At 44.5% G+C, this 14,182-nt stretch overlaps 1 protein-coding gene across 2 annotated transcripts in view; it reads left to right on the forward strand.

Moving 5' to 3' along the window:
- Positions 1–1,836, forward strand: part of FGFR4 (fibroblast growth factor receptor 4) — an 18,909-nt gene extending 17,073 nt beyond the window's left edge. For both annotated transcript variants that reach the window (XM_074292215.1, XM_074292216.1), the window contains exons 16-18: positions 325–462; positions 650–755; positions 1,274–1,836. In XM_074292215.1, the coding sequence (XP_074148316.1) occupies positions 325–462; positions 650–755; positions 1,274–1,429 (400 nt within the window). In that variant the 3' untranslated portion in view covers positions 1,430–1,836. The remainder of the gene's footprint in view (positions 1–324; positions 463–649; positions 756–1,273) is intronic.
- Positions 1,837–14,182: the final 12,346 nt, after the last annotated feature.

Below are 14,182 nucleotides of genomic sequence, written 5' to 3' on the forward strand. Positions count from 1 at the left end.
CGTTCCTGAGTGCCTTCATTGTGCCTCAGTTTCCTCCTCCATAAAATTAAAGGTCTCTTCTAGCTCTTGATATTCTGCCATTCTGAGCATGTTTCAATGCTCCACCTAATGTTCCCCTATAAGCTAGGATCTTTAGGCATGGGAGGTTCTAGTTTTAGATCTAAGATTCCCAGTTTTCTTTCCTCCCCTGATCTCAGTCTCTCTCTGGGTCCTCTTAACTTGAAGTAAGCGACAGTTTCTCTAGGTCTTGGGTAGGGATAGAGGGGCGTAGAAGTCATCCTGTCCTGGCTAACTCCAAATTCTGCTCTCCGTCCCTCCTTCTAGTTGGTCCTTTGGAATCCTGCTGTGGGAGATTTTTACCCTGGGCGGCTCCCCATACCCTGGCATCCCAGTAGAAGAGCTCTTCTCACTGCTGAGAGAAGGACATCGCATGGACCGGCCTTCCCACTGCCCCCCAGAGCTGTGAGCCACCCTTCTTGTCCTCTGTTTACTTCCCCCATGAACCCTTTGCCTACTCCCCTCTTCCTCTGCTGTGCAGCTGTATGTATCCTCCCGGGGTGCCAGCCTCCTTAGTCCTCTTTCCCTCTTAGCTCAGTTTCTTGTTCCCCTCCAGGTCCTTGACCCCTTCCCTTCCCTCTGTCTACCCCAGGTACATGCTGATGCGTGAGTGCTGGCATGCAATACCCTCCCAGAGGCCTACCTTCAAGCAACTGGTTGAGGCCCTGAACAAGATCTTGACAGCCATCTCTGAGGAGGTATGTTCCTGGTGGGCTCTCCTCCCCATGCCTGACCTCCTCCCAGGCCTCCCCTCCCCCAGACATACCTCATCACTACTTTTCCAGAGATGAGGTGATATAATTAGACCACCCACTTTTTCCTAGCTATATGACCCAACCTTTTAAGGCTTGGCCCTTAACCTCTCTGAGCCCCAGTTTCTTCAGAAAGTTATAATGGAGAAGGTGGTTTGTGTTGTAGAAATGGAAGTTATGGATTGTATTTCATATTTAATTTCTCCCTCTTCTATCCGGACTCCCAACCCAAACCAGATGGATAGCCTGGGCACAGTGGGGCAGGAACCCAGCCCCTCTTTCTGGGATTCATCAGGAGGCTAAGGTTGAAGGAAGGTGGGTGGAGAGGGAGGAGAAATAGGCCTAGAGTTGAGTCTCCCAGTCAGAGATGGCAGGGCTGGGGTGGAGTCTGCAGGACCACCTGGAACTGACCTCCTAAGACCACCTCTCCTTTCTCCTCCATTGTTGATCCCTCCCTGCCACAGTACTTGGACCTCTCGATGCCCTTTGAACAATACTCCCCAGCCGGCGAGGATACCAGCAGCACCTGTTCTTCTAATGATTCTGTTTTCACCCATGAACCCCTGGCCCCTGGGAGTCTGGGCCCAAGCCTCTTCACCTACCACATTGTGAGGACATGAACTGAACCAAACCAGCTGTGAACTGAGACAGCAGTGATAGGAATACCCTGGTCTTGGGCTCTTTCTGATCTCAAGAACTTGACTGGATCCTGGAACTTTTTCTCTGGTCCCTGGTCTTCCCCTAAGAAGAGGAAGACCAGGTCAGACCTTGAATAGTTGTCTATTCAATACAATCGTGCCTTGATTTTTTTTTTTTTTTAAACCAGAGCCCAGTAACATTGAAGGTCAGACAGGTCTTTTTCACCTGAAGTTGACTGTGGAAAGGCCCAACCCTACTAAAGCCTTCCCTCCTTCCCTCCACTCCCTCCCCTCATGTCCTTTCCCCTCCCTTGATCCCAGGAAATGTTGATGTACATAATGTCTATGCATATATATATGACCTTTGATAAATTATTTTTTTGAATAGATCTTTGCATGTCTGGCTTCTGATGGAGGGCAGGATTAGGTTTGGGGGAAGAGAGTATAACCTGAGAAAAGGAATTGTGTAAGGATTGGTAGAGTGAGGTGGGAGGGAGAGCTGCTTTAGGACAGGCCCGGGGGAAGGAAGTCTGGCAGTCACAGGTGGAAAAAAGACTCTGAACAAGAGTCCTGCTGTGGTTCCTTCAGACTCTGCGCTTCCCCAGGCATGGGGGGGAAGAATGTGCCCGTGGTCACACAGGGTCAGCAAGTCACTGGCAGAGCTGGGACTAGAAGGCTCCTGACGGGCCGGCAGTCTTTCTGCTCCTCGGAGGAAGGCAGGGCCAGCTCAGTCTGCCCTGGGGCTCTGGGCCTGACATCCAGTCAGGAGTGTCCCTTCCTCGTCCCAGACACACTCCTGCTGGGGTCACTGCTTGCAAACCTGCCCTCAGCCGTCTCTTAGCGAGACAACCGCACGTCTGTGTTTGTCTTTCTGGGTTCTGCTCTTGGTTCTACCGAGAACATACTGTGTGACCTCATCTTTTCCCCCCACCAGTCATTTCTTCTTCTCTACCGTGAATATACTGGGCCAGATGTTCCTTCAGGTCCCTCCCAGCTATGACTGCCCTACCTGCCAGATTTCCTATACATCTTTAATGCCCACGAAGGCAGGGGGACGGTTGTTATTGTCTCCATTTTACAGAGGAGGAAACTAAGACTTGGAGAGGTCGGATGGACTTGCCAGTCCTCACACAGCTACTTTTTACAAGAGTCAAGGTTTCCCATATTATCTGTAGTATCTTGTTCTGTATTCTGAGGTTCCTTCCACCTCAGTATCCTCGGTTCCAAATTCTCTTCCCTCCCTGAAGTGCTATGCTGCAGGGGCCTGTTCTGCCGAGCGTTCTGTTCCAAGGGTCCTCCCAGCTCCGTGGGCTGTGAGTGTGTCTCTTTACATGTGTGTGTGTTGTGAGCGTGTCAGAGACTGGGAGCTGGGGCAGGATGTTCCCATGGGATCTGCTCAGGGACAGTTGGGGCAGGGCTCTCCCCCCACACACAAACGCCAACTCCACCCATGCCCACAATCCTCCCCCATCTGTTCGGTATTAACTCAGCCGCCCCATTAACCTAGCGTGACCAGGAAGCCTAGCCAGGTCTGAAACTGAGCCCACGGCTCTGCAGCTCCCACGCTGGGAAAGTCGGCCCGCCCGCCCGCCCCGCCCACCACCTGGCCAGCCTCTCGGGCACCAAGCAGCCGGGGCTGTGGGAGGAGGCCGGGCCGGGTGGGGGGCCTGGGCCACAGCTGTTCCCGGCCCTGAGGCCCGGGCAGCACGTCTCTATTCTCGAAGGATGGATCAGGTTTCCCTGAGCCCTGATCCCCAGGATCTACTCTGCCTCTGCCCCATGAAAAGTCCCAATGGCAGCTGCTGCCCAGCCGTCCTCTAGTCAGGGAGGCCAGACCCAGTCTGTGATGAACGGGAAGCCTGCCTTCTGCAGGGACTTTGCGTCCTGGGTCTTGGAAGGCCCAGCAAAGGCCATCTTCAGGAGTGTGAAAGGCCTGGCTGGAGGAAACCCCGATTCCAGACAAGTATCACATCTGTCATGTTGAGAGCACTTTGCAGACCCCTGCCCACATGACTAACTCTTCCCATTCTTGGGCAGGCCAAGGTTTAAAACGGTCTCCTCTCCCCCCAGGGCTCAGTGAGTGTCACACAGTAGGAGCCAGATCCGAAACAAGTCCTGACCCAGAACAATCTGAGTTTCCTGGTCTTTAATTAGGGATGGACCCGCAGATTCTTCTTCAAGACCCCTAACACTTCCCACACTTCCCTAATCAGCATTATTATGCTTGCCAACTGCCACAGGAAGGGGGAAGAACAGGGATTTTATAGAAGAAACTGGGCTTCAGGGACAAGCGATTTCTCAAGATCACATTAGCCTGGACTAATAATTCACATTTATCAAATTCTTTAAGATTTGCAGAGCATTTTTCCCACTTAAGTCCTAGGAAGTAGATGTAATCATTATTGTCTCCATTGTTTCCTAAGGAAAATTAGGACTTGGAGAGATTAGATGACTGCCAATCTTCACATAGCTACTAATTTTGAGAAAATTCAAAAGCAAGATCTCATCTCTCCAATTCCAGTCTTCATTCTGGTCCCCGAATTTTCCTCCCTCCTCCATTACAGCAAGACATAAATATGGACCGTTACCATAAAGCGACCGAGGATGACACAATCCAAATAAAGTGAGTTAAGCTTGAGGTGCCCAGCATCTTGGAAATTATTCTGGAACTTGTGCCTGACTATTTCTCCAACTTCCTAAGTATAGGTTTTAGACCCTTTTCTTTCTCCCGTTTCTCCTTTTTTCTCATTCTCCTTTCTCTTTCTTCTTTTGCTTGACTAGCAAAGTCATTCGCACTTGGGGCTTCAGTTCTAAAGTAGGTTAATCTCTTGTATCCAGTGCTGACCTCCCTCTCTTGAGCCTCAGTTCCACATGTTCCAGCTCTTGGACGCTGGGTATGGGGACAGAGGGAAAAGCACTTAATTCGGAGTTAGAGGAACTGAGATCAAGAATCAGTTCTAACCCTTAGAAGTTATGTAACAATGGATAAGAAGTTTAGACTTTCTGAGCCTCAGCTTCTCAGAGAATATTTCCTCTCGAAACCCTGAAAATGCTATGAAACTGCATTATTATCTCCACCTGAATATCAACCAGCATCCCATATTCAACAGGTCCCCAAACAAATTATTCATGTTCTCCCCTTCCCTCAACTTCTCCTCCTTCCACATTCTGTTTCTCATCACCGTCCTCCCAGATGCTCAGGCTCAAAATCCCATTCCTGTCTTCTATCTTTTATCCCACATCCAGTCTGTCCAAGTCCTACCAATTCTTCCTCCAAGAAGAGGTCTTCTCTCCATTCTCAGGGGCATCATCCTTATTGAGCTTTCATCATCCCTCCCCTGGGTGACTGCAGGAGCCTCCTCCACGCTCTGTCTCTTTCCCATTTTTCTCAACAATTAATCCACCCTGAAAATGATACTAGAATTAAGACCCTAGGATTTAGAGCTGAAAGGAAATTTAGTTCAACTCCTTGATTTCATAGATAAGGAAATTGAGACCCAGTAAATGATTTGCCCAAGATTACCCAGATAGTGATGTGCAGATTTGATTGTAATATTCAGACATATCCAGCTCTGCATCCTTGTATGAGGGTTAGGTTTTCTGCTTTGGTTTGGTTTTTTTATTGTTTTTTTGGCAAGATACTGGAGTGGTTTGCCATTTTCTTCTCCAGTGGACTAAGGCAAATAGGTTAAATGACTTGCCCAGCCTCGTACAGCTAGTGAGTCTCTGAGGCTAGAATTGATATCAGAGTTTCCTAACTCTAGTCCCAGCATTCTCCACCGAACCACCCTTCTGTCGCCATGTCCGGGCTTAAAAAGAGACGAGAAAAAGCCAGATGTGGTTAGTTAGTAAGACATACCATTGATATCTGATCTCTTTCTTACTGACTAACCAGATCCGGCTTTTTCTAGGTGCCCTACAGTTTGCCCTGCCCCCCAACCACAACTTTATCCCTAATCATTTCCCAGCTCCATGGTTTTGCTCCTGCTGTTCCCCCTCTCCCCCTCGCCGCACTGAATGCAGCCTAGCCAGATCCCACCAGCCTTCCATGCTCGATCACACCTCTTCCAGGGAGTCTGCAGAGACTCATAGATTCCCTGGGCTAGAAGTTCAACCCAAAGACCTGAACTGTAATCATCTCTAATATCCCCCAGCAAATGGTCATCCAAAGTGTGCTCAAAGATCTCGTGACAGAACTCACTACCTGCCAAGATGGGATATTCATCTCACTTTAAAACTGTTCAAATTGTTTTCCTCCAATTGAACTGAAATCTGTCTGCAAGTCTACTGGCTCTCACCTTTATCTCCTTGTTCTGCCTTCTGAGGGCATGTGGATCTTCCTCATGAAGAGGGCTCAGGCTACTCCACCTCCCCCACACCCAGGCCCATCACTCCTAGTTCCCTCCTCCAGCCTTCCCATACCAGCCTACAATCCTGTCTCTAGCCTAATCGTCCTTGTGTGGACATCCCCCAATGTGGTCCCCAGAACTGAGCACAGTGCTCCAGGTGGTATCTGACCCAGGCACCAGACCGTCAAATTATCACCTCCTTTTTTCCTGGACACTCTACCACTCACCACTGCCTAAAATGAATGACCTTCCCTGAACCCCCCGGCTGAAACCTATCTCCTTCCTCTGAAACCTTATAATATTTTTCATTTTATCCACCTTCCTTACTTTTCCTAGCAATAGAGTGGGCCCACAGGCCAAATGCAAAGGGATGGGCTGAAAAGGAGACGTATAAACCCATTGTGAGGAAAGGGAAGATATGGGGCAGGATCAATAAACAGTTTCATGAAATAAAAAGGGATAGAATGAGATCTATATACACAGCATAAAAGGCACTGGAAAGGAAAGGATCAATAAACACTGGATGAGGAGAAGATGGAATAAATAAATAAATGAAAAGGGATTGGAGTCTAGGATAGGCTTAATAAAACATTGATAGGATAGAATGAGAAGCAATGGGATAGGACCCACAAATACACATTTCATGGAAGGAAATGGTGTGGGATGGGATGGGAACAATAAATACAGATTGACTGAGAAAGAGCAGGATGGTTCCAACCTTCTTACAGCCTACTCTATACTGGATGAAGTATGTGGTGTGCAGTGTCCAAGCTGGGCAATCTGGGCCTCTCCCCTGCCTCCATCTCCTTAGAATCCTCACTCACACATTTATAATGCTTCACACTTCGTAGCCAGCACCTAGAGAGGGAGGAAACATGAACGTTATCTCCATTTTACAATGGCATAAACTGAAGACCGGGGAGGTAAAATCCAGGACGAATGCTTAAGACTATTCTGCTCACAAGTATCAAAGCTAGGATTTGAACCCCAGTCTCTTGAATTTCAGTCTTTAAGGTTCCTTACAACTCTAGATCTGCGACCGAAACATAAGAACAGGTAAAAGGGTATGTGGGTGAATATTTAATAACTGGCTCTAGAAAACATACACATATTAAGTACATAAGTGTATGTATACATATAAATACATTTAAGTTTAATCTGTACTATTAAAAAAATAGTACAGATTCTCCATCACTTTGTTAAATCTTCAGTCAGCACAACAAAATCAAGTCCTGATGGGTAGTTTGCCAGTCTCAGCAGTATAAATACTCATACTGAAGTTTTAACAATCAGCTCTCAGTCAGAATCTAGGGTACCTTCCATTACCACACAACCTACCTAAAACCCTCTGTACTATCTTCAGCAACATGGCGCAAGCTCCATCAAGTGGCTAGTGCTTACTCATGACTTTGTGGCGGTCATTTGCCAGCTTGGCTCCTCTGAAAAATGAGGGGGTGGGATTGCATGGTCTCTGAGGTCTCTTCCAGATGTAAGACTCTATTACCCTAGTTGCTCTATGGGAAAGAGCCTCATCTCAGGCCCTGCGTAGCCACCTAAGCCCGCGGTGCTAACAGCCAGGCTCACTAATGAACAAGCTGAGCCCGCTCCTTTATCCTGGTCCATCAGGTGGGAACCTTGGAATAAATAGGAAAGGTTCATGTGAGACTAGGAAAGTCACTTCTTTTTCTGAAGCCTCAATTGCTTTTTCTGTAAAATGGTGATCAGTCTTATAGTACCTGTTAATACGTTTTAAGGAACGAGAGAAATGAGAACAGTTTGGCCAGGGGCCAGGACGCGGCTGAGTGTACTTCCACTGCTCCAAGGTTCACTGACCGTTCCTTCCAGGGCCTTGCAGCTCTAACAGCTGGAAGAGAAGAGGGTCTTCCCCTGGGGGGCACGGGCAGCTGCTGGCACATGGCTTTAGGCCAGGGGAATGAGCTCAGCCTGAGAATGAAGGATTGCGCCAGCTGCAGGATAGACAGGCGGAGGAGAAGGGGTCACTGAGCCAAGAAGAGTCCCAGGCAGACAAACAATCCAGGAGCAGGTGCCCTGTGTCTGCGCCTGCGTTTTAGAAGAATGCACATACAGGGGGAGAGAACACTGCCTCTGGGGTCAGAGGACCTGGATTCAAACCCTAGTTCTTCTGCTTACTCCCTGTGACCTTGGGCACCTGATTCCTCCTCTGTAGAAAAGGGGGATGACCATGGGACGAGTTGGCTCCCCTGGGGTCCGGCCTGAGCTCTTGCATTTCTCTATCCCTTTCTCACGCTTCCAACTTCCAGATGATCTCTCTGCAGAGGGATCCCAGCAGGATCTTATATGAGCTTCTTATATGAGCTCTAAATCTACACCTTCTCCTCCTGCTGGGGCCCTTCTCCATCTCAGGGTTCCTCAGCCATGCTTAAGCATGCTTAAAACCAAGCCGAATTATTTACCCCGTATATGGTCAGTAGCACTCTATTCAAACATCTTCATTCTTCTTCCTTATTCTTTAGCTGTTTCTAATTCTTCAAGACCCCCTTTGGAGTTCTCTTGGCAGAGATGCTGGAGTAGTTTGCTATTTCCTTCATTTTATAGATGGGGAAACTGAGGCAGAAAGGGTTAGGAGTCACAACTAGTAAGTAGATATCTGAGGCTGGATTTGAACTCAGGTCCTCCTGATTCTAGAGCTAGCACTCTATCCCTTATATCATCTAGCGAACCTTTATTGTTTTTAGTTCTCTATTAAATAAAGAACAGATTGCTTAGTCTGGCATTCAAGGCCCTTTATAATCTGGAATCATTCTGTGTTTCCTGTCTTGTCTCATGTTACTCCCTTCCTCGAATTCTATGTGGCAGCCAAACTGAGCTGCTTTTTAATGCTCTGAACCCACTCAGCATTTTTCCATGTCTTTGGACCTTTGTTCATAAAATTTAATCAGGTCTAAAATTCCCTCTCCTCTTTTTATTCCTGGTGAATAATTCCCCATCCAACACCAGTTCTAGAGAGTCTTCCCTGGTACCTGCTGAAGTAATGCTCTCCCCCATCCACTCTTCCATAGCACCTTGTTTTATGCAGCTTTATTTATTATACAATTTAGTGTGTGAGAGTTACCTGTTCTTATGTTTAGGACACAGATCTAGAGTTGTAAGGAATCTTAAAGACCATATAGTCCAAACCCCTCACTTTTACAGATCAGGAAACTGAGGAGGGGTTGTCCAAAATCACCTATTAGGGGCTAAAATTCTAACCCAGTTCTCTTTCTATTGAACAATAGGCTTTAAGTTCCATGAAGGGAGGGAGTATAATCTTATCTGAAATTGCTATCTCTCTGAGCACTGGAGAAGGGCTTGACCAACAATAGATATTTAATATAAAAGGTTTTTTGAACAGTCCTTCTAAAGGACTTGTGGGGAGTAGGGAAAAATCAACTCCATGTGCAGGGAGAGAGAGATTGAGGTTGATTGCTGGTTCTGCGTGCAAGTATAACCCTCATACTCTCCCTTCCAAAGCGGCTCGCCCCCATCAGCCAGCTTCTTCCCCTCTGAGACCAGGAGACATTAGTCCTTATTGGTTGGTCTCTTCACACTTAAACACAGTATTGTGGGAAGAGTTCTAGGCCTTGGGTCAAGCTGCAGCTCTGCCATTAGTTAACTGGATGACCCAGCAATTCACTTCACTTCAAACTCAAATTGTCCAGTTTTCCAATAGCCCTGAGAGGTAGGTAGGATAAATATGAACCCATATTACAGATGAAGAAACTAATCTTCAGTAAGTCAATCCAGTAACTTGTCCTTCAGAAAGGCAATATGGTTCATAGATTTAGAATTTGAAAGGTCTCTAGTCCAACTCCCTCCTTTTACAGATGAGGAAATTCGAGTCAAGTTCAAATAACTTGAAGGTCACACACATAACCAACAAAAGAGGAAAGATTCAAGCCTAGGTTCTCTAGCTCTGCATTCAGTGTCATTTTTTTTTTTCTTTTTGCTATGCTGTATTATTCCATCTCTCTAAATTTGTTTCTTCATCTCTATACTGAAGATATTAAAATGTATTATAATCTACCTTACAAAGTTGTTGTGAGGGAGTGCTTTTTATAAGAACTTCTGAAATATTATCACTGAGCATGAACTTATATAAGTTTGTGGAATTGAATTAAAATTATTTCCTCGAGGTGTCAGAATTAAGTGGCAAAACTGGTACTTGAACCATGTCAGGGAGGCATAGGAAGCATTATTACTCCCATTTCACTGATGAGAAAATGGAAGCCCAGAAAGTAACTAACCAAAGATTGTGCTAGGACTTGAAATCAGATTTTCCAAATCTGAATTCTTTGTCTGATACAGTTCCCAGGGACCTGGGAGAAGGACCAATATTTGAAGAACCTATAGTCTACCTCCATAGACCTTTGTATTATACTGAGTCTCTCTTCTTCTCTTCCTCATCTCCAAGCATTTGGGCTTCCAACTGGGCCTTCCTTGTGGTGATTCTCATCAGAAGAGCCCCAACCTATCCTACCACCAAATTCCCCTTCCCCCCCCCGCCCAGATCAAGGAATTGGCTGTGGAAGAAGAAAAAGATGGTGTGTTTGGGAGTCCTGGCACTGGGCGTGTTTGTTCCACATTCCCGATATTCGATGTCAGGCCAGAACGGATTGTCCTAATCCACCAGCTCTTCAGCTGGGCACAGCTCCATCCTCCCTCTTCTTTCACACTCCCTCTCTTTCCTGCCCCCCTCCTTCCTCTCCATTCCCTCCCCTCCTAGATTGGACTCCAGAGAACATTCTCAAGTAGGGAGAAGGGGAAGGGGGATGAGAATGCTGGCCTCCTAGGTCCATCTTGCTGTATCTGCTGAATGTCTTTTGCATTCTGGGGTCCCAAAGTTTTTTTTAATTACTATTTTCTAAATTTTCATGATCCTTAATCCACTCCCCACAAGAAGTACCCCAAGTCTCCTTGACCTTTCTGGCTCTGGAGCCTGCTCCCTTGCCCTAATCCTCCTTCTTTCATCCCTACCTCCCTTCTCACATTGTCCCCATCACTTGATTGCTGGATTCAAGATCCACTTCCATCATTCTTTCTTCACACTCATTGCAAGAATACATTTCTAGGATCTATTGACAAGACAAAAGAAAACTTTACAAATTAAGAAATAATACCACCACAGAGAGTTTTTAGAAGTACAAATGAAAGAAAACTAAGAAAAATCAGGAATTTCTAAGTTATTCTATGTAGCTACAATTCCCTGGGCCTAGCAGGGATAACCTTGCCAATCTTTTTTAGCTAGAGACATTTCTCAGATAAATTTTTATCTCTTCATACCCTCGCTGAACTGAGATTGGCTCAACAAGGTATTCTGCTTCAAGCTAATAGTTTCAGTTCTGCAATTCCTATCTCATTCTCAGCCAACCAGAAAACCTAATGCCATAGAAAACTATAATGTTCTACTCAAAATCCTGTTTAGCCAATGAATTCACTTATTCAGAAAGAGATGGGTTCAAATAATAATAATATTTGTTCTAGTTACTTCACAGAAGTCTTGTGAAGAAAATCCTTTTTTTCTTTTTCTAATAGTATTTTATTTTTCTAAATACATGTAAAGATAATTTTCAACATTCATTTTTTGTAAGATTTTTGAGTTCCAAATGTTTTCTCCCTTCTTCCCTTAATCCCCCTCCCCAATACAGCAGACAATCAAATATAGATTATCTATGTACAATCATTTTAAACATATTTCCACATTTGTCTTGTTATAAAAGAAAAATCAGAACACAAAAGAAAAAATTATGGGAAAGAAAAAGGCAAATCCACATTCAGTTTCCATAGTTCTCTCTCTGGATACGGATGGCATTTTCCATCCCAACTCTATTAGAATTGCTGAGAAAAGCTAAGTCTGTTATAGTTGATCATCACATAATCTTGTTATTACTGCATACAATGTTCTCCTGCTTCTGTTCACTTCACTCAACATCAGTTCATGTAAGTCAGAGAATACTTTTTTTTTCAATTTAAAAAAATTTTTTAGACAAAATCTCCTTATGTTGACCAGATTAGAAATGCAAGGACTGCTCACAGGCCTGATACCATTACAGTTTGGCATGAGATCTCTGACTTGCTCTATTTTTGCTCTAGACCATCACTCTTTCTTAGAGAGCAAACCAGTGGGCTTCTCTTCCTCAGAGCTCACCATGTTTATTCCAAAGTTAGTTCAGATGCCCAATCAAGCATAGCCCACTACCGCCCAGAACTCCCAACTCGAGAGATCCACCAATTTCAGCCTGTTCAGGAGCAGGTATTACAAATGTGCTATGTATCACCTAATTTTTCAACCTTAAAGGGCTTTAGAAATAGGAATTATTATAATTTCTTTCTCTTTATTTACCCAACCAAGACTCAAACAACCAGAAATAAAAGACAGGGTTCCTATCCCCTAAAAAATAGGATACCTTCTAAAGGCCACAAAGACAAGGCCACCTGTCCATCACATAGTAGGTAAAGATCAGGGACACAAGAAAAAAATTTAATGCTAGGACTAAGATTCTAGGTTCAATGCTAGGGAGAAAGGATTAGGGAAGGGCTAAGATTAGGATTTTAGGTGACAGAAGTTTAAGAAGGGGATCAAAATGCTTAGAGAATGGGAAATCATATTAGATGAAGATATATTAAAGAATAGGTGCTTAAGGCAATCTGATGTAGCCCAACTCTCCACAACTCCATGGACCATAGTTGCCATTATTGGCATTGGGGCTTTCCTGGCAAAGATATTGGAATGGTTTGCCATTTCCTTTTTCAGTGGATAAAAGCAAACAGGGTTAAGTGACTTGCCCAAAGTTACATAGCTAGTATGTATCTGAGACTAGATTTAAATTCATGTCTTCACAACATCAGGCCCAGTGCTCTATCCATCTTGCTGCCTAGTAAGCAAGTACCTGGATTTAAATCCCAGCTCTTACAAGCTATGCGATCTTCATTTCACTCCTTGGGACTTATTTTTAAAAATTGAATAATAGCTTTTTATTTTCAAAATACATCCAAAGATAGTTTTCAGCATTCACCTTTACAAAATCTTGTGTTCCAAATTTCTCCCTCTCTTCCACCCTCTCTCTTAGACAGCAAATAATGCAATTACATGTTAAACATGTGCAATTCTTCTATACATATTTCCACAATCATTATGCTGCACAAGAAAAATCAGATCAAAAAGGAAAAAAATGAGAAAAAAAACAAAATGCAAGCAAACCACAAAAAAGGTGAAAATACTATGTTGTGATCCATATGCAGTCTCCATGCTCCTCTCTCTGGATGTGATTGGTATTTTCCATCACAAGTTTATTGACATTGTTTTGAATCATCTCATTGTTGAAGAGAGCCAAGTCCATCGCCGTTGATCATCACATAATCTTGTTGCCGTGTATAATGATCTGGTCCTGCTCATTTCACTCAGCATCAGCTCATGTAAGTCTCTCCAGGCCTCTCTGTATTCATCCTTCCAGTTGTTTCTTACAGAACAATAATATTCCATAACATTCATATACCATGATTTATTCAGCCAATCTCCAACTGATGGGCATCCACTCCAGTTTCCAGTCACTACAAAGAGGGCTGCCACAGACACTATTGCACATACAGGTTCCTTTCCCTTTAAGATCTCTTTGGGATATAAGCCCGGTAGAAACACTGCTGGATCAAAGGGTAAGCACAGTTTGATAGCTGTGACCTCATTATCAAAATTGTTATGATAATAATGCCTGTACAAATTGTTTTAAATAGGTATTTTAGGAAAAGTACTCTGTGAACCTTAAAGCAATTATAGAAATGAGAGCTGTTATTATTAAGGGGAGAGTGACAAGGGGGGCAATTAATAAGAGTACCCAGCCTGATGTCAGAAAAACTCTTCCTGAGTTCAAATTCCATATCAGACCTTTACTAGCTGTGTGATTCCAGGCAAGTCACTTAATCCCTTTTGCCTCAGTTTCCTCATCTGTAAAACAAACTGGAGAAGGAAATGGCAAATCAGTCTAGTATCTCTGCCAAGGAAACCTCATATGGGATCACAAAGTATCAGACACAACTGAACAACAGCTACATCAAGAATTATTAGAGGGAGGAAGTATGGTATAATGGGAAAAGCACTGGAATTGGAGACAGAACATCTGCTGCTTACTGTGTGACCTATAATAATATGTTGCCCGTTTCCCAGGGCAGTTGTGCGGAGCTAATAGCTAGTATTTATATATAAGGTTTAAGGTTGTTTGTTAAGTATTTTATAAATATTATCTCATTCTATCTTCACAACAACCCTGGGAGGTGAGTGTCCCATAAATTGATTCCTCTTTGTTTGGATGGGGAATCTAAGGTGAACAGAAATCACTTCACTTGACCAGGGTTACTCAGCTAGTGTCTATTC

This window comes from Sminthopsis crassicaudata, chromosome 2, assembly GCF_048593235.1.
Source record: "Sminthopsis crassicaudata isolate SCR6 chromosome 2, ASM4859323v1, whole genome shotgun sequence".
NCBI classification, from domain to species: Eukaryota; Metazoa; Chordata; class Mammalia; order Dasyuromorphia; family Dasyuridae; genus Sminthopsis; species Sminthopsis crassicaudata.